We start from the raw sequence: 18286 nt of genomic DNA, 5'->3' as shown, positions 1-18286 counted from the left end.
GATATGGGTTGCACAAAAACATCACTGTTGTTTGTTCTTGTCTTTCCCCTTAATTACAATAAAAATGAATGAAGACATTGTTATATACAGTTAAAGTCAAAAGTTTAGACACATTTCTGTTGCAATAAAAGCTTTTAAATAAGTTTACTGTGGGTTTTCTTAAAATATGTGAACTATACATCCAGCAATTTATAGAAGAAGTGTGTAGAAATGATTGACATTTTGATATCTGTAAAAAAAAGCTGTATGGCAAGTGTCACTGTGTCCATAACTGACAGGATATGACATTTCTATTAATAATAATAAATAGCCTTTTCTAGCATTAAATATTTACAAATTCGGACTGGAGAAATACTTCTTTCTAAATGTTCTCCACCTTTTCTTTCTTGTAGGTCAGATAAAGAAGTGCACACTGATCCTGTCCCAGTGCTTCTCTTTCTATCTCTGATCCACCAGGTATCAGCTCAACCACTTCACAGTAGGCTTTCAGAAGTTCACTGAAGCCTGAATTCTAGTGTACCCCAGCAGCAGCTCCAACCCCACCTAGGTTCCCTTTTCTCAGTTCAGCCTCCTTAAGGCCCTGCTGGAGTCGCGGGCATTCTTCACCCTGAACGGGGACCAGGAGGAGGGATGTGGTCCCCTCACCCACGACCTCTACCTGTCTCACGGAAACCTGAGCCATGGCCTGCCCCTGGATAAAACACACAATGATGTGTCCACTCTCACAGGTAGGGGCTTCAGCTACTGCTGAACTGATCATTTTTTTTAAAAATTTTAGGAATTAAGTGAACCACTTTTAATGCCCCTTTTATTTATTTATTTTTTATAGAAATACAATATGCGACTGAGCTAACAGTTTAAAAAACATGTTAAATTAATTTTGTATGTTATTTGCATGGATGCAATATTGGCATCAAGTGAAATCTGAAAAACAAAGGTCATCTAAATCCTCATTCATTCATTCATTGTTTGTTTTACCACTGATTTATCCTGGTCAGGGTTGCAGTGGGTCTTATTCAGTGGGCGAAAGATCCCCTGTCACCCCTGTCAGGTCAACAGTTCATCACAGGCCAGAGGTAATCCAAATATTTTTTCTAATTTTGACCTGTATCACCTACATGCAGATCTGTGTTCCGGTGTGGACCTGCCAGAGGTGGAGATAGTAAGTTTGCTGACAGAGGAGTTACCCAGATACACTCTGCGGGCAGATCACGTGTTTGGGTACGACCATGATGACTGGCTACACACTCCATTATTGCCACCTGAGGCCGCTCTGGGACTCACCTACGAGCAGATCGAGGAAACACTCAAATACTTCTGTAAGTCTGCACCTTTATAACCTCTTTCAGTGTCCACTTTCTTACCATCTGTGCTTGTGTTCACTTACCTGTGCAATGAGACGAGGCCATTCAGGATTTAAGGAGTACTTTGTTTTATTAATGTTAATGAATATGCAGATCTCAGCAGTAATTTAATGTAAGAATTATGCATTTATGGAATATGAAACATTTGTATTCATGTCATTTTATTTCCATGGTTTTACCACTGCTTTATCCTACATACAGATACAGATGCCTGATACCATTAAGCTGATTAGCTTTAGCTGATTGTCAGAATAACTGACCTCCTTTAGCAGTCCCAGAACCCCGTCTCAGTAGCTTGTGTGCTCGACACTCTTCCCAGACCTTGTTTCGACCGGACTGACGTCATAACTGACAAATCACCTCATTTGTTGCTGTCGTCTGATCTTTAATGATTGGCTGAACTAAGTGAGTGCATTAGCCCTTAGTTTATTTTGGTGTTTAGGGACAGACCTAGCAGTCTTGGTGCACATGCATACAGGTTAGATTTGAAGGCATTACATGGTAAAGCTGTTCACAGACCACAGTATGCAAATAAAGTACTGATGTACAAAACCCTACAGCAATCCAGTCCCACCCAGTGTTTCTTCTAGTGCTGAACTAACTTGTTTATATTTTATTAATGATTTTTTTTACTTCCAAATTAGTTGATGGTTTATTTTGGTACCATGGCACCTGACAGTGTCATCTAAGTTTTTGCAGTTTTAAACTAAAGGTATCATGTGGTATTTGGTACCAGGCCATTACCAGCAGGTCCTTTTGCTGCATGTAACACAAGTACCAGAAGTAACTACCATCTAATTGAATATACGACATGACAGATTATTACAAAAAGTTTTGGCTCATCAGTGTACACTCACTCAGCACTTTATTATTTACATCTAGCTGATACATACATTGAATACACCTACCATACAGATAACCTGGTATTCAATTCAACCTGGTTTGTATTCAATTACTGACTGTAGCCGGTCTGTTGCTCTGTATATTTTGTCACCCTGTGTGTCTAATTTATTAATCTGAAGGGTCCCCTATTGAACCTCCCCCGACCAGATGTTAGAGTAGTGAACCTTTCTAAGCACTGCACACATGGTAAAATGTGTTGTTCTGATATAAGTGTATCAGGTGTAGCAGTGTTGTTGGGATTTTTTAAATACTGTTTAAACACACTGGCATCTTTTTAGCAATACACACCTTGTTAACACTCACTGTAAGTGTAAAGTTATTTGATTGATACAACCCCACTATACTGAAACAGAAATTGTGAGAGAAATGTGGCAAAACACATGCTTAAGTGTGTGTGTATGTGTGTGTGTGTGTGTGTGTGTGTGAATATACTTAGGGGTGGATGGTAGGAAATGTGAGAAAAAAAAAACTTCTTCATAAATATTTCATCAAGTACAACAGCTGTAATGGAGCTTTACTGATATTTTATAACTTTTGTAGTTCTTAGAAAAGTCAATCATAAAGTAATTGGACTGTGGCCTCAGGTTTCTTGCATTAAATTGTAAACATTAATTTGCTACGACCAACATGCATGACTTCACCTAGAATTTCTGTAATACAGTTGGTATGAATTCATAGCTGAATTTACTCTTGTAAATGAGTGTGAGGCTTGTATGAGTATGTTTATCTACAAGAACAGTGAATGAATGTTTTAGGGTCTTCTAGCTCAACCTAATCTTATGAACTAAAGTCAAGACATCTTAAACTTCAGCTTTTCTTCAAGGTATAACATGTTCTGCCTTTGGTTTGACCTTAGTTCATTAACAACAAGCTGAACAATATAGACCGTTGTTCATTTACATCAAGCATAACATTATAAAGTAAACATATTACTTAGGGCTGTCAAACGATTAAAATTTTTAATCGCGATTAATCTCAGAATTTCATATAGTTAATCGCGATTAATCGCATTAAATAAAATCTGTGTAAATGTTATAGAAAACAAGGTTTTTTAAGTGAAATGTTACCATTAAAATGGTGAACACATTTTATGCTAAATGTACTTATGTTAAAAACTGCTGGGACAAGAGAAAACTGTAAGATTGTTTTATTCACTCACATACTAGGCAGTAATACTATCCAGCAGAGACCCTTGACTTCGTATAAATGTCAGATTGTAGGTTAGAATTTCTCCATCAGCAAACATTGTAGATCAGCGGTGCTTTAGGTGGGATAAGGCGTAGTTATTGTAACAGACTTTTCTGTGCTTGTATCGTGACAATGGTTTGATGGACGTTTCTACACGAAGTAAGTGTGTTTTGACCCTTTGGGGCTTCCATAGTTCATGGACTAGCGTGCTTGACTCCGGTATTCAGTGCCGTAACAGAATAAGTTAAAGTGTTTTTCTCCCGACAACTTGTGAATATACCGTGTATTTATTTCTTTATTATGCAAGTGCATCCCTACGACGCTCAGTTATATTATTTTAACAAACCGCAAATGAACAACGGTGGCAAGTCCGACATTAAAACGTTGGTTCTACCAGTCAAGTCTCAACATGAACTAGAATTTGCGTTAACGGCACTATTTTTTTAAATCGCGTTAAATTGAGATCGCGTTAATGCGTTATTATCGCGTTAACTTCGACAGCCCTAATATTACTATATGATAGTTTTAGTTTGTCAGGCTTTAATTAAAAACATCCTGCTTTTTTAAGTATTTCAATGTACAACAGGCAGTGCAGATGGAACTTCTATTCCAACCCCAGTCAGAAGTTTAGATCAGTGAGGTAGCAGTGTCATACCTGACCAGTCTGAAGCTGAAAAATTTATGAAGCCAGACATAAATATTTGATACAGGGTGGCAAAAACATGGTGTGGTCCAAATTCTCGTAATTACAAAATAAAGTAGTTATCACAATCACCTAGGTTTAGATGTGCAAATGTTTCCTCAGTTATTGCTATGAAGACATACATGTAATTGTTAACAAATTTCGGAGATGATAGAAATAACCTAAAATTGTCATGTGGTCTACTCTAAACAACAAGCCTACAGGACTATTTCATCAACTAATAACATACTGGTATGAAAGTCTGAATTAGTATCTATATCTACAGTATATCTTAAGGGACCTAATAGAATGTCACATTCACAAAAGTTTGGTTACAAAAATGTCATAATTTAATCAGTACAGGGTATTATCTAATAATACAAGCCTGACATCAATATCATATCGATAATAAAAGAGTATAATCACTATATACATGGCCAGGGTGTTTTCTTACCTTGTGCACTGTTTTGAGGTGGCACCAAACTTACCGCAACTGTGACATAAAGGAAATAATCAATGTATTTAAATAATGAATGAATGGATGCATATAAAGTACACACTTTAGAAAGCTGTCTGTTTGATTCTAGGTAAACAAAAATGTATTCACATTTTCTTGGTAAGCAAATAAAGACAGCAAAATTCAGCTCTTTATAGTGTTCTGAAATTTTGAAATGCACAGATACAGTGTGTAGCAGTGCCAGTCTGCAGCAGCATTGCATCTATTGATGAATTGTTTAAGCAGCAAAATGGAGCATACCATTAGCTTTGGAAGCAGGGGGTGTTTATAAACTGAAATCCCCCTCTAATCTCATTTTAACTTTTCACCAAATGATCTCTCTTTATCTTATTATTAAAATATATTATTATTAAATCACCGGCAGGGTCATTTGTTTTTTTTTTGTTAGTTCCATTGAGTTTACCTTTACCCTTCCACCCCTCTTTATATCTTATCTTGTACCCAGAGCTCAGAAAATCCAGGTAAGTGCCAAGCTAAAGCACTGAGAGGATTTGTCCTTAACGTCATCATGCAGACAGTCTGAGAGCTTGCAGGCATCAGTGTGTGTGTGTTTGGATTGTAAAGGAACTACAGATATTCAACCGGACTGTCAGTCAGAATTAATAGACAGAGAAGATTTCCAACTTGAACAAATCAGACCTAAATAGGTGGACTGAAGAAAAAAGTTCTAATTAAATAACATTAGCAAAAGGCAGCAGGGAGTGTTATGGAGGTGTGGAGCAGCTCGGGAGGAGACGACAGTGAGAAGGAGAGCAGTGGAAGTCAGGATGAGGAAGAAGAGGAGCCTGAAGACGAAACAGGGCAAAGCACTGAGGGTCTGTGCAGAGAGCTGGTGGAAGGTAATGACAGCTGTTTGGGGCAAACTTGACATACTGTGCATAAAAGGGGGCAGAGCTGAAAGAACCTTTCATAAGAAGAGGACTGTGATAGGGTGGTGATATAAGATGCTGACAGTTTGAGCTAGAAATAGAATAGAATGCCTTTATCTGCTGTATATACATATACACGGGTACAGTACAATTAAATTATTTTTCTGTATATCCCAGCTTGCTTGAAAGCTAGGGTCAGAGTGCAAGGTCAGCCATTGTACAGTGCCACTGGAACTAAAAGGGTTAAGAGCCATGCTGAATGGCCCAACAGTGGCTGCATGGCAGAGTCAGGATTCAAATCCACAATCTTCTAATCGATATTGCATCAGGAAGGGTTGCGTGAGAACGAGCATACAGCAAAAACCTGCTAAAAAGAAATATGCTGATGAAACAGCGGCTGTGGCAACCCCTGACATGAGCAGCCGTCATAAAATTGTTTTTAAAATGGTTTGCTGCAGAGTTTAAACACCATTTCCCTCATTTTAGTTTGGAATGAAAAATTGCTGCTGTGGGCAATCCCACTTTAAAGTGTAGGGCTGGTCATTTTAGAATGTACTGCAGTTACTGTACCTGTTATCAGACCCTGTCTCCACCCCTCATGCAGTCTTAATTAGGTTGTGTATTTATTACTTTTGTGTTTGATGTGTTCCTTTACATATCACTAAGAATTGTCCCATATGTTCCTTGAGTTTTCTAATTATATAATATTCTAATTTTGTATGTGTTCCACTTTCTTTCATAGTTGTAACCAACACTTTTTATTACTAAATTTTATTACTGTATGGCGTTTTTGTTTAGTCTTTCTTGCACCAGACTGTACCTTTAGAGAGTGTCTGACCTTACTGACCTTTATGGAGGCTGGTAGCTTCTTTAATGCTCTTATGATCAGATATGACATTGGTTTAATGTTATGCAGTCAGGATAAAAAAATGGACAAATGTACTTTGTTAGCCTTGCAAAACTCATCATTGTATTTTACTGTGTATAAATGTAGACTGTTTGGTTTGAATTTTGGAGAAGCAAGCGCACAGACTGGAAGACAAGCTTAAAACCAAAGACAAACTTAAGACAAAATTAAGACAAACTTAACCTAACAATTCCACGATAGATCCTATTTCAACATCCACCATCTTTATTTATTTGGTATTTAGCACTGAAATATTATAAATGCTTCATCTCATGCATGGTCCTCCTTTATCTGACCTGTAACGGTGTGTTAAGGTTATATTTGAACATTTAAAAATACAGTTGAAACATAGCAAAACGCAAGGACAAAACAAGACAGGCAAGTATATTAGAAAGCACAGCCCCCCCAGGAATAAAACCTACACCCTGGAGCTGTTAGCTGCCCTCACCACTGTATTACCCCTAACTTAACAATGGTATCTCTAATCATTAAGTGTTTGATCTTTTTTTCATAACAAGTAACCAACTTCATCAATCCCAGTTGTTTTATCTCTATTATGTGGGTTTATCATTTACATTGATCTTTTACTGTAGACATTGTTTGGTCACTTTGAGTGGACAGTAATGCATGTTAACATGTATGTTAATCATGTTTTTGTCATTTGGCAACATTGGTAATTTAGGTATTTAGAAAAACACTAAGATTTCAGAAGTAATTTCATTGGGTCTTTGTTTAACCCATGCATGAAAAACAGGCCCATTGAAGTATTGGCACATTTAAATGATTTAATTAGTTTATTAATTGTTATACACAATTGGTTTTTCTTTAACTTTATTCTCATTTAAATTTGAATTTGTTTCCTGCCTCATACAACTAAAACTATTGGTATCTGTTTAATTTCAGCAATTAAACAGACAGTACTTCATGAAAAACAATGAACTGAGTGGAAAAAAGTCGATTGGCAAATGGGTGCATACCCGTAATGAGACAATGGGCGGAGTCCAGAACATCAGTGGCATAGAAAATTCTAACAAAACGCATGTGCATAGCAATAAAGATGCTAAAGGGTGGATAGGGAAGAGCATTTTACTGTATGTATTATTTAATATGATTAATTTTTAGTTTTAGTTTATTAATAATTCATTCCTTAAACCAACTCATTTTATCACAACGTAAAAATGTTGCTGCTGTTTTACTTAGGTCTGTTTGCCAACAGCAGGTTTGGTCGATAGCATGGATATATTTATCAACTAGAAAAGGACTGATGGACTTAACCTAATGAGATCACTCTAAGAGGCTCAGAATGGGCACACTAAGTGTCTGTTTTTCCCAGTATCAGTATCATGTGCTAAATAACACCCAGTGTCTGACTGAGGTTTACAGTGCCTCAACCTGTCTTTGTAAATAGTTCATGCATAACATTTTTCTCTTACTTTCTCTCTCTCTTTTTTTCTGCATGTTTCTTTACAGTACTGTGTTCAGAGAGAGTTGGACAGGTCACAAAGACATACCATGATATAGAAGCTGTCACACACCTTTTGGAAGAGGTAAGAATAAACAGATCATATTTGCATTATCCATCTAGTGATGCACATGGACACATTATCAGTGATAGTACCTGAGGTCATAGGGTGTTTCGGGTCTTTCAACTACAGACACCCTCACCCAGGCGACCTGACCGGGATTGATCAGTTCCCAGCCTGTGTCCAAATAGCAATAGCCCACGGTTTGTCCCTCCTAAACCACAACCATCTTGAAGCTTTCTCTGCTGCTTCTGAAGCTTTTCTGATGGCTTTCCTTTTCTGTGCACCAGTGCTGCCCAGGACGCTATAACCTTTGCAAAGTGACCTTCCTGCAAAGCCCCTTGTCCGCACTTCAATGGGCAAGCACCGTGCCCTCCACACCCTTCTGTGGCACTCCTCCTCCAGCTCCAGAGATTCTTATAGAAATTATGATGTGGTGCAGCTCAGTGACGTAGCTGGTGGTATGGGTGGTTCCACCTTTCAAAATTATGCAGAAGAAGAATCTGTGATTTGTAAATTCTCTTAAACCTTTATTTATTTGACGAATGTTTTTTTATTGTCCATATTAATTGTATTTTGTAAATATAAACAAATTTAGAAGTATATGCCTGCAACGAACTCTAAATATGTTGGGACAGAGGCATGTTTACCACTGTATTACATCCCCTTTCTTATTAATTACTCTTTTAATTGTTTGGGAACAGTAGCTTGACGGATTCTTATTCAGGGCTTGAGCGTCACACACATTCAAAAGTGGTCATGGTTCTTGCCCTAAATCTTTTCACAATATGATGATTACATCCTGATTCTTATCTTATAGTGACCCTAAACTTATGATGTATATTTGTTGAGCCACAGTGTCAAACAATTAATAATTTAATACAAAAACATGTAAAATGTTTGTGTGATTTTGTGTTTTACATTTTTCTCTGTGCTAAATGCTCAAATGCATTTTATGCAGAAAGAACGAGATTTAGAGCTGGCAGCTCGAATCGGCCAGTCACTGCTGAAACAGAACAAGACACTGAAAGAACGGAATGAACTGCTGGATGAACAGCTGGAGATTGCGAAAGAAGAGGTCAGCATGTAGTATGACTAAAATATTGTGTGTAAACAAGCTAGACTGTACATATGTGTGTGGAATGTTAAATTACTCATCTTGTTTATCATGACTGAATTAAATTCAAATGAAATATTAATACACGCTGAGCAATACGTAATGGAACTGTGTAACCTCACAGATAGCTCAGCTGCGTCATGAGCTCTCCATGCGAGATGATCTTCTGCAATTCTATGCCGGGACTGAGGAGGGTGAAACTTCTGCAGAATCGTGTTCACTGTAAGTGTAACATACACTCTTGGACATGACATGGCATGTACCAACCTTTACACATTTACAGTTATTTACAGTATTAGAGATGTTCATTGTGCTTGTTGCTTTTGTTTCAGGTTTAGAAGAATTGAGTCAAGCTCTTCTCTCAGTAACTACATTAATTATGACTTCCTAGACCAGAAGCTTAAGAATTTGGAGGAGGAGAATTTCAAACTGCGGGCTAAGGTAATTTTACAAATACTGCTTAGGTTCTGTTATTTGGTCCAACTTTTTGTTTTATATAATACAAATTTTTCTCTTTTGAATTTAACACTTTTAATGCTAATTAAAAAACTGTTGTTTACAGACCAGTGCTGCACCCTCAGAATTACTTTTGCCCTTTATTTTATTGCGATATTAGTTTTCTTGTGTATTTCTTTTTACTTACAGGCTAATGAACTAACATCAGAGACCACCAGTTATGAGGAGCAAGAGCAGCAGCTGATGATGGTGTGTGTTGAAGAGCTCTGTAAGTCAAATATCAGTTTCCCTAAATCCCAAAGTTCTGCATATGGCATTATGTATATACTGTATATATTAGAAATAGATACAAATGCATTAAAAACCAATAAGCACCAAAGGGTATCAAAGTGTACAAACTTTGTCAAAGTATTATATCTTTAAAACAGTGGTTTGGTCTGCAATCCTACTGTAACAAATATAGTCATTGTTTATAATATATTATTAGATGCATAACATATCTTACGATTTTTCTTTCCCTTGGTGCAGCTTCAGTGAATAAGCAGGTGGTGGATCTGTCTGAGGAGCTGGCTCGAAAGGTTGAGGACTCTCTCCGGCATCAGGAGGAGATTAGCTCTCTGTTAGGCCAGGTTGTCGACCTGCAGCAGCGCTGTAAAGTGGTAAGAGAGATGTGCTAAAATGGAACATTGACACTGCATGAATCTGCTCTGCATTTTTAACTATTATTCATAATGCCTTTCAGCAAATCAAAGAGAATGAGGAACTGACCCAGCATTTGAATGCTTCACGAGAAAGTCAGTCACAACTCAGGACAGAGGTTTGCCCTGCTTACATTCTACTGATGTGATCCCCCTTGGCACTATTATTTTATACTGTAATCGATCAAAGATTAGGTTCATTGTAATTGTAAAAGTCTGTCTCTTCATGTGTGCAGCTGAAGGACGTGCAGGAGAGGTACTCAGAGTGTAAAGACATGCTATGGGAAGCCAGAGAGGATATCAAGAACCTGCGCAATAAGAGCCTGCCCAACAGCACAGTGCAGCGCTACAGTTCCCTCGCTGCCGTGTTTCCTATGGACTCCCTCGCTGCCGAAATCGAAGGAACTTTCCGCAAAGGCCTGGACAGTCCTGCTCCCTCAGAATACAAGTCAGTCATGCAGACGCACATCTTAGAGTTATTTACAAAGCTGGATATTAGTAATTTTTAATAATTTCCTAAAGAAACCAGACTTTATCTGGGTCACACTGTGGTCTGAATGTGCTAAGTGTTGTAGTCATGTTTTCCCATGTTTATATGGATTCCCACTTTCCTTCCAAAATAATGCCAGTAGGTAAATGGCTACTTTTTAAAGCCCCTCTAAGTAAGTTTTTAAGATAATGGATAAGAATGTGATAGACTGGTGGTGTCTCAAGTTGTGTTTCTACCTAGTGCTCTGTAATTAGAAATTGTGACCCTGATTAGAATAAAGTTCTTACCAATTTTACAAATAGATTAAGAGATTAATATGGATATTTAAGTGTATTTATATATTTTATTTAATTTTTTTCCAGTTTTAGTTATATATTATAATATACTGTATATATTTAGTTATATTTTAATAAAAAATATTTCCTAAGTGAGTAAGTAAATGCAAGTGAATGTCAATTTTAATCAATTTAGAGATTTATTTAATGTAAAAACTTTTGTTACTGTTTTTTGCTTGTTTTTATTTGTTAATAGAACCCACCCTTATCGCGTGTTTGAGACAGTGAAGGTGGCTAATCAGGTTGCTCGGCTCCGCTCTTGCAGCCACTCCCCTCAGATACCTGGATCTAGTCCCACCTCTTCTCCGTCTAGTCGAACCAGCACACCACGCACCAACTACTATGGCTCTGACTCTGTTAGCCTCAACTTTGAAGAAAAAACCCACTTTGTAACACCTTCACATGAGCAGAGGTGAGCAAGAAAGCAAGATGGTGGTTTTATTATATACATTTTGTTTCTAGCATGTTAGGTACAGAGATCTGATGTCTTGTAAAATATTTGCCCCTCGATTATTAATTTAACCAGTTCAGTTAATTGGTATGCCAATTTAGCTGTTTGTTGAGGCAAGTTAATACAGGGCAAATGTTACCACCCTAATAAGCCCCAGGTCTTTGGGACAATGTTATGAAGCATGGTGAGTCAGAAGAGAAACTTTATGGCCAAAAGTAGTTATTTATTACTAATTATATGCTTTTAACATTGTGGCAACAGTGCCTGACATCACTGACTCTATTGACTAAATAGGCACAAATTCCCACAGACACACTTCTAAGTCTTATAGAAAGGCTTCCCAGATTATATTAAAGCTAGGAAGGAAACAGGAAGCAATTCAATAAAAATGCCCATGGCTTTGTAATAGGGTGTCCAACAAGCTTATGGTCGGGTGTCCCAATACTTTTATTTTAATAAAAATATTGAGGATCACATTTTATTAATTGTGTGTGGCTCTAACAGTCTTGTGGAGTTTAAACGTCTGGGTCAACCGGGGATGCCAGGTGGACAGGACCTTGAGGAGGCTCTGCGTTCCCTTTCTGCACGCCAGGAGAGCCATTCCTCTGATCGGCCGTTCTTTGAGGTGGAGCGTGAGAGAAAGCTCAGGTTACTGGTTGGTGGCAGCAGCAGTGCAGCAGGCTCTAGTGGCTTCCTCACTCCCAATGACAGCTTGGCCTCAACAGGAACCAACTACTCAGGAATGTCACATCCTTCGTCTGCTTCATCCGGCTCACGTTCCTACCTACCCGAACGACTGCAGATAGTCAAACCACTAGAGGGTAAGCACACACACACATAACATTTTGATGTTGACACTGTTTTATTATGAGTAGTACATAGAAAAGTTTTCACATGTTCACAAAAAAGTTAGAGATAAAAACTGATAGCAGATTTGAATTCCCTGAACATTCAGTGCATTGGGCCCCTTGCCTCACCACATATTATGCTACATTTTTTTTTCAGCAAACACTAACACTATAAATCTTCATCTAATCTAATCCAGTAACGTTCATTAAATCTAAAAGAAGCATTAGATACTTTGATGGGCTTCAAGATTCCGATGTTTCTAAATAATAAAAGGAGACTTATCAATCAGTAATATATATAAACTTACAAAAAGATTGGTTCATGTTAATATGTAAACTTTTTTATAATATATATAGAATGTATTAAATTAAAACAGTACAGAAATACCATATTTATCTATTTTTACTATGATATATTTTTGTATATTCCAAATTTGATGTGTAACATTACCTTTATTTTTAACAACAGAGCTGTACTCATGGATTTTCACTGTGTGTACTTTAGGTTCAGTTACCTTGCACCACTGGCAGCAACTGGCTAAACCCAACTTAGGGGGCATCCTTGAACCACGACCAGGTATCCTCACCAAAGACTTCAAGGAGCTGGATGTGGACGTTCAGGATGTTTATAACCTCACCGACCTTGAGGAGGATGAACCAGATTGGTCTAAACTCTCTAACTCCACTCAGAACCCAATAGGTGAGGAATTCAGCTTGAGAATATACACACCAGGTCTAAAATTACAAATAAAACAGGTATCATACACAACAGCTCGCATCAGTTTTTTTCCTGGTCCCTCTACCTTTATCTCCAGATTTAGTCATTTGTAACTCCTAAATGTGAATCCGTTTCCATTTGCACGACCCACAATCTGATCCAGATCACCACATGCACATGTGTCCAATCTGCAGCCACTTTTTAATCAGCTGCTAGTGTTGGGTTTCCGCATAGCGCTATGTAATATATGTAGACCCATGTTAAGCTCCATGTGAACACCCCCCCCCCCCTTCCCGCACAGACGCCAGGACCAGTCCAGAAGATTGCATATCGCAGTGGCAGTAGGAAGTAGTACCTTCGCCCCCTCAAACACAGCCAATTGTGTTCGTGTGGATGCCATTGTCACCCTTAGCTTGCTGAACAGGATATACTTAATGTATTTATTTGCTGTGTGCAGTTTAGTATACATGTTGTGCAGTCCAGATTTATTGTTAGTTTTGTGTTTTAGTAAGTTTTGTGTGTGTGTAAATCTTAGTCACTTCATCTGGATCCAACTTCTCTCACACCTGCCCCACCCACACCATCACCAACTCTCAGATCCTTCATCCATCCATTCTGCTGTCCTCCTTTTCCACTAGGTAAGAATCACCATAGTCCTCTTATTTGTTTAGACTGACAAATATTTTATACTAGAAGACTTGGTCACTAGATCTTTCAACTAAAGCTTTTTCCATCATTCTCATGTCCATTTTGCCTTCATTTTATTTGTCTCTTCCACTAATGTTTAACTGTTGGTATTTTAAAGAAGCATTATGGTAACTGTTACGGCAAATCAACTATTTAGATTTTTCTCTCTTCTTCTTTAATACACTCTCTTTCAGTAACAGGAAACGATGGTCAAAGCTCTTCTTACAGCTCTGATAAACTTAACTCCACAAAATAAGAACCTACAATGAAAGGTGCCAGATAGTCCATCCAACTCTTAAGTAAAAAGTCTGATTTTAAACCCACTCTATCTTAAATCCTGGTTTAATCCTGAAATAAGCAATCCAGTCGGCATGACGTTTGCCTGGAATGTGTGAATCATGTTTAATGTCCCTCTGCACTGTTTCATACATTTACATTTAACAGTTTAAGTCATGAGCCGGGTAAAAGATAATGTTAGTTATTAGTTACTAATGAGTAATTGACACTGAGCATTTTTTTTTTACGTAGTATTTAGTCATGTAATATGTGTTTTGTGATTTAGCCTGTGTTTTCTTAAATTATGTTATTACAAGGCCCTCATTAAGCTGTACCTATATTCATAGGGATCCAGTTAGTAGTCAACAATCACTAAATAGCCCAATTATTAAAATCCAGGTGCCTTTAGCTAATATATTCAACTCTGATTATATTTTAGGTCATTCACATACTGTTTACATGGCCACTTGAATAATGTCATGGCTGCAGAAATTCATCAATCAGATTTTGTTGTGTGCACGTAAACCCACTCAAGGCTAGACGTCAAAATGTGTGTAGGTTTTGCAAAAAGTGCATGTTTACAAATAAGCGCTCAAATTGTGTCTAGGATTATCAGTCAATTTAAACCGCTCTCAGCCTGCTACTGATTTGGGAAGCTGCTGAACAAACAGATGATTTGCACTTGTATGCATATGTATGAAAGAGAGAACTGCACTTTTTTATGTTGGCATGTGCCTACTGAATTAAATTGCATGTTTAAACTCCTAAACCAGTTTTTACATAATGCACAATTTTCTGGCAAAATGAGCCCTTATTGCACCCAAAACCAGGCATAAAACATCAAACCCTTTCTGTTTTTATTTAACCGGTTTGTCTAAAGTATTTTGGCTGGTGATATACTAACATATTACTATTAACCAAAAGTTTAGCAATAGTATTTATGATGCCATTTTTGTTATGTGTCATTTTAAAGCCTTGCAGTGGGTAACTTGCCCTCTTCTGGAAGTGGGGGGCATGTAAGGACTTCATCGGATATTCAGCAGTTTCCAGCATATCATGGTTTGCTCCATAGAACAGTCACAAGCACGACACCCTCGCAAGGTCTTGTCAAGCTGCTTCAGGAACAAGGCATCTCTGCTGCGACTCAGCCCATCCTCAGACCCTCCTCCAACACAAGTCTGCAGGATGAAGTTAAAGGTGGGGGTCATCAAGAAGAGAAACGGCAGAAAAACATTTTCAGCTTGAATCTGGTTGAGAAGCTTCAGAGCGTAGGCCTTTATAAAGTGGTTGCCAGAGGATTTATAGATTCTAGGAAGAAGGAAGAAGATTCACACACTTCTTCTTTATTAAGAAAAAAACTGAAAGCTGGCCTGTAAATGAGCTAGTTGTAGGTACTGTCTGTAATTTATTTAGCTGATCTAATCAAGTCTCATATTTATCATCAGGCATATTGAAAGCCATACACATGGTGTTTGCGTCTTTTAAATGTAAGGTTTTTTTTGTAAAATGGATCAGATGTGATGTCCTGCCAAATACACAGGACTGGTTAAATCCATCTGATTTGGATCTGGAGATCCAAGAAAACAATTTAATTGTCTAAGACACATTGTACGATGTATTTTATGTTGTTGTTGTATGTGTTTTAAACACTTATCAAAGGCAATAGTAGTTCTTTTATAATTATAAAACAACACTTGATTAAGTTATGGTAGTCACCACAATCATGTGTCATCATTTGTTTTGATGCACATGATCACTTAATATTATTTATTAGTGTCTGCTTATAGAAATATTACATATTACAATATACTGTATATATATACAGTGTATCACAAAAGTGAGTACACCCCTCACATTTCTGCAAATATTTTATTATATCTTTTCATGGGACAACACTATAGAAATAAAACTTGGATATAAGTTAGAGTAATCAGTGTACAACTTGTATAGCAGTGTAGATTTACTGTCTTCTGAAAATAACTCAACACACAGCCATTAATGTCTAAATGGCTGGCAACATAAGTGAGTACACCCCACAGTGAACATGTCCAAATTGTGCCCAAAGTGTCAATATTTTGTGTGACCACCATTATTATCCAGCACTGCCTTAACCCTCCTGGGCATGGAATTCACCAGAGCTGCACAGGTTGCTACTGGAATCCTCTTCCACTCCTCCATGATGACATCACGGAGCTGGTGGATGTTAGACACCTTGAACTCCTCCACCTTCCACTTGAGGATGCGCCACAGGTGCTCAATTGGGTTTAGTCCATCACCTTTACCTTCAGCTTCCTCAGCAAGGCAGTTGTCATCTTGGAGGTTGTGTTTGGGGTCGTTATCCTGTTGGAAAACTGCCATGAGGCCCAGTTTTCGAAGGGAGGGGATCATGCTCTGTTTCAGAATGTCACAGTACATGTTGGAATTCATGTTTCCCTCAATGAACTGCAGCTCCCCAGTGCCAGCAACACTCATGCAGCCCAAGACCATGCTACCACCACCATGCTTGACTGTAGGCAAGATACAGTTGTCTTGGTACTTCTCACCAGGGCGCCGCCACACATGCTGGACACCATCTGAGCCAAACAAGTTTATCTTGGTCTCGTCAGACCACAGGGCATTCCAGTAATCCATGTTCTTGGACTGCTTGTCTTCAGCAAACTGTTTGCGGGCTTTCTTGTGCGTCAGCTTCCTTCTGGGATGACGACCATGCAGACCGAGTTGATGCAGTGTGCGGCGTATGGTCTGAGCACTGACAGGCTGACCTCCCACGTCTTCAACCTCTGCAGCAAAGCTGGCAGCACTCATGTGTCTATTTTTTAAAGCCAACCTCCGGATATGACGCCGAACACGTGGACTCAACTTCTTTGGTCGACCCTGGCGAAGCCTGTTCCGAGTGGAACCTGTCCTGGAAAACCGCTGTATGACCTTGGCCACCATGCTGTAGCTCAGTTTCAGGGTGTTAGCAATCTTCTTATAGCCCAGGCCATCTTTGTGGAGAGCAACAATTCTATTTCTCACATCCTCAGAGAGTTCTTTGCCATGAGGTGTCATGTTGAATATCCAGTGGCCAGTATGAGAGAATTGTACCCAAAACACCAAATTTAACAGCCCTGCTCCCCATTTACACCTGGGACCTTGACACATGACACCAGGGAGGGACAACGACACATTTGGGCACAATTTGGACATGTTCACTGTGGGGTGTACTCACTTATGTTGCCAGCTATTTAGACAGTAATGGCTGTGTGTTGAGTTATTTTCAGAAGACAGTAAATCTACACTGCTATACAAGATGTACACTGACTACTCTAAGTTATATCCAAGTTTCATGTCTATAGTGTTGTCCCATGAAAAGATATAATAAAATATTTGCAGAAATGTGAGGGGTGTACTCACTTTTGTGATACACTGTATACTGTATATATTCCATGTACTGATTCCCTGGAAATAAAGGTAAGGTGTGTGAAAACCTACCTACATTCCTACTGTTAGGATGCTGGATGATCTGAGCATATTGTTCAACCCATAAACTTTCTAAAGAGTGGATTAAGAAGCTACATGCATGATGCATGCACACAATTAAAATCTACTGGGGAAGAAAAGGTGTATCAGTAAAGCTGTTCTGTAAGCTTGACCGAATACTTGTGATTATATTATTACAGATGTTGAACTTAAACTGCTGATGACATGTTATATATGGCATGCTAAGCTGTACTTTATTGTAAGTATTCAGCATGTCTAACTATTTGCACATGCAGGTGTAGAGGCAGGTTAAGACATCCAATAGATGTCTCATTAATAGTTTTATACTTTAATTCTGTTTAATGTACCGGACTGCCTTCACCACATTATTCTTAGCATCTGTCAGAGAATGTTTTGATACACTGCTGGTTTGTCTCAGGCATTTTTGTAGAAGGAAGTGCATTTTTTCAGATCACTAGAAAATTCACTTCTTATATTGTACACTTACTGGCATTTCACAACATACATAATAGCAATCATAATATATTAATAAATATTAACAGCACCAATATTCTCAAATTCTGTTTTGTTCTTAAATCTTTTAGTGGAGCATACAGCAAAAAAAACCTAATTCCACAAAGCACCATACTGTCTTCTGCATTTGGCGAGCTAAATGTATAATAAGAACCTATTTTCTTATCTTTTGAGAAAAGATATGATAGTATGTGAACTGTGGTCTGTATAAACACTGTCAAAACACACTTGAAATGTAATCTAAAATGCTGTAATCTAAAA

The 18286-nt window shown here is 38.1% G+C and overlaps 1 protein-coding gene across 1 annotated transcript; it reads left to right on the top strand.

Annotated features, from left to right (window-relative positions):
• Nucleotides 1-5360: 5360 nt before the first annotated feature.
• Nucleotides 5361-15451, top strand: hap1 (huntingtin associated protein 1). The gene is made up of 14 exons (XM_063012945.1): nucleotides 5361-5493; nucleotides 7901-7977; nucleotides 8915-9031; nucleotides 9195-9292; nucleotides 9403-9511; nucleotides 9716-9794; nucleotides 10055-10185; nucleotides 10269-10343; nucleotides 10461-10672; nucleotides 11246-11461; nucleotides 12005-12321; nucleotides 12854-13048; nucleotides 13602-13704; nucleotides 15003-15451. The coding sequence occupies exons 1-14, from the start codon at nucleotides 5361-5363 to the stop codon at nucleotides 15403-15405; spliced, it is 2265 nt and encodes a 754-aa protein (XP_062869015.1). The 3' UTR covers nucleotides 15406-15451.
• The last annotated feature ends 2835 nt before the right edge of the window (nucleotides 15452-18286 follow it).

The sequence above is a fragment of the Trichomycterus rosablanca genome, chromosome 17 (genome assembly GCF_030014385.1).
Source record: "Trichomycterus rosablanca isolate fTriRos1 chromosome 17, fTriRos1.hap1, whole genome shotgun sequence".
In the NCBI taxonomy this organism is placed as follows: domain Eukaryota; kingdom Metazoa; phylum Chordata; class Actinopteri; order Siluriformes; family Trichomycteridae; genus Trichomycterus; species Trichomycterus rosablanca.
The sequence above is the reverse complement of the archived record's forward strand: the minus strand, read 5'-3'. Positions and strand labels throughout refer to the sequence as shown.

Bases quoted from the DNA above. Each gene is read 5' to 3' on its own strand.
- hap1 (XM_063012945.1), top strand. From the start codon at position 5,361: ATGGAGGTGTGGAGCAGCTCGGGAGGAGACGACAGTGAGAAGGAGAGC. The intron at 9,293-9,402 runs GTAAGTGTAACA...CTTTTGTTTCAG, and splicing joins TCTGCAGAATCGTGTTCACT to GTTTAGAAGAATTGAGTCAA. The intron at 9,795-10,054 runs GTAAGTCAAATA...CCCTTGGTGCAG, and splicing joins GGTGTGTGTTGAAGAGCTCT to CTTCAGTGAATAAGCAGGTG.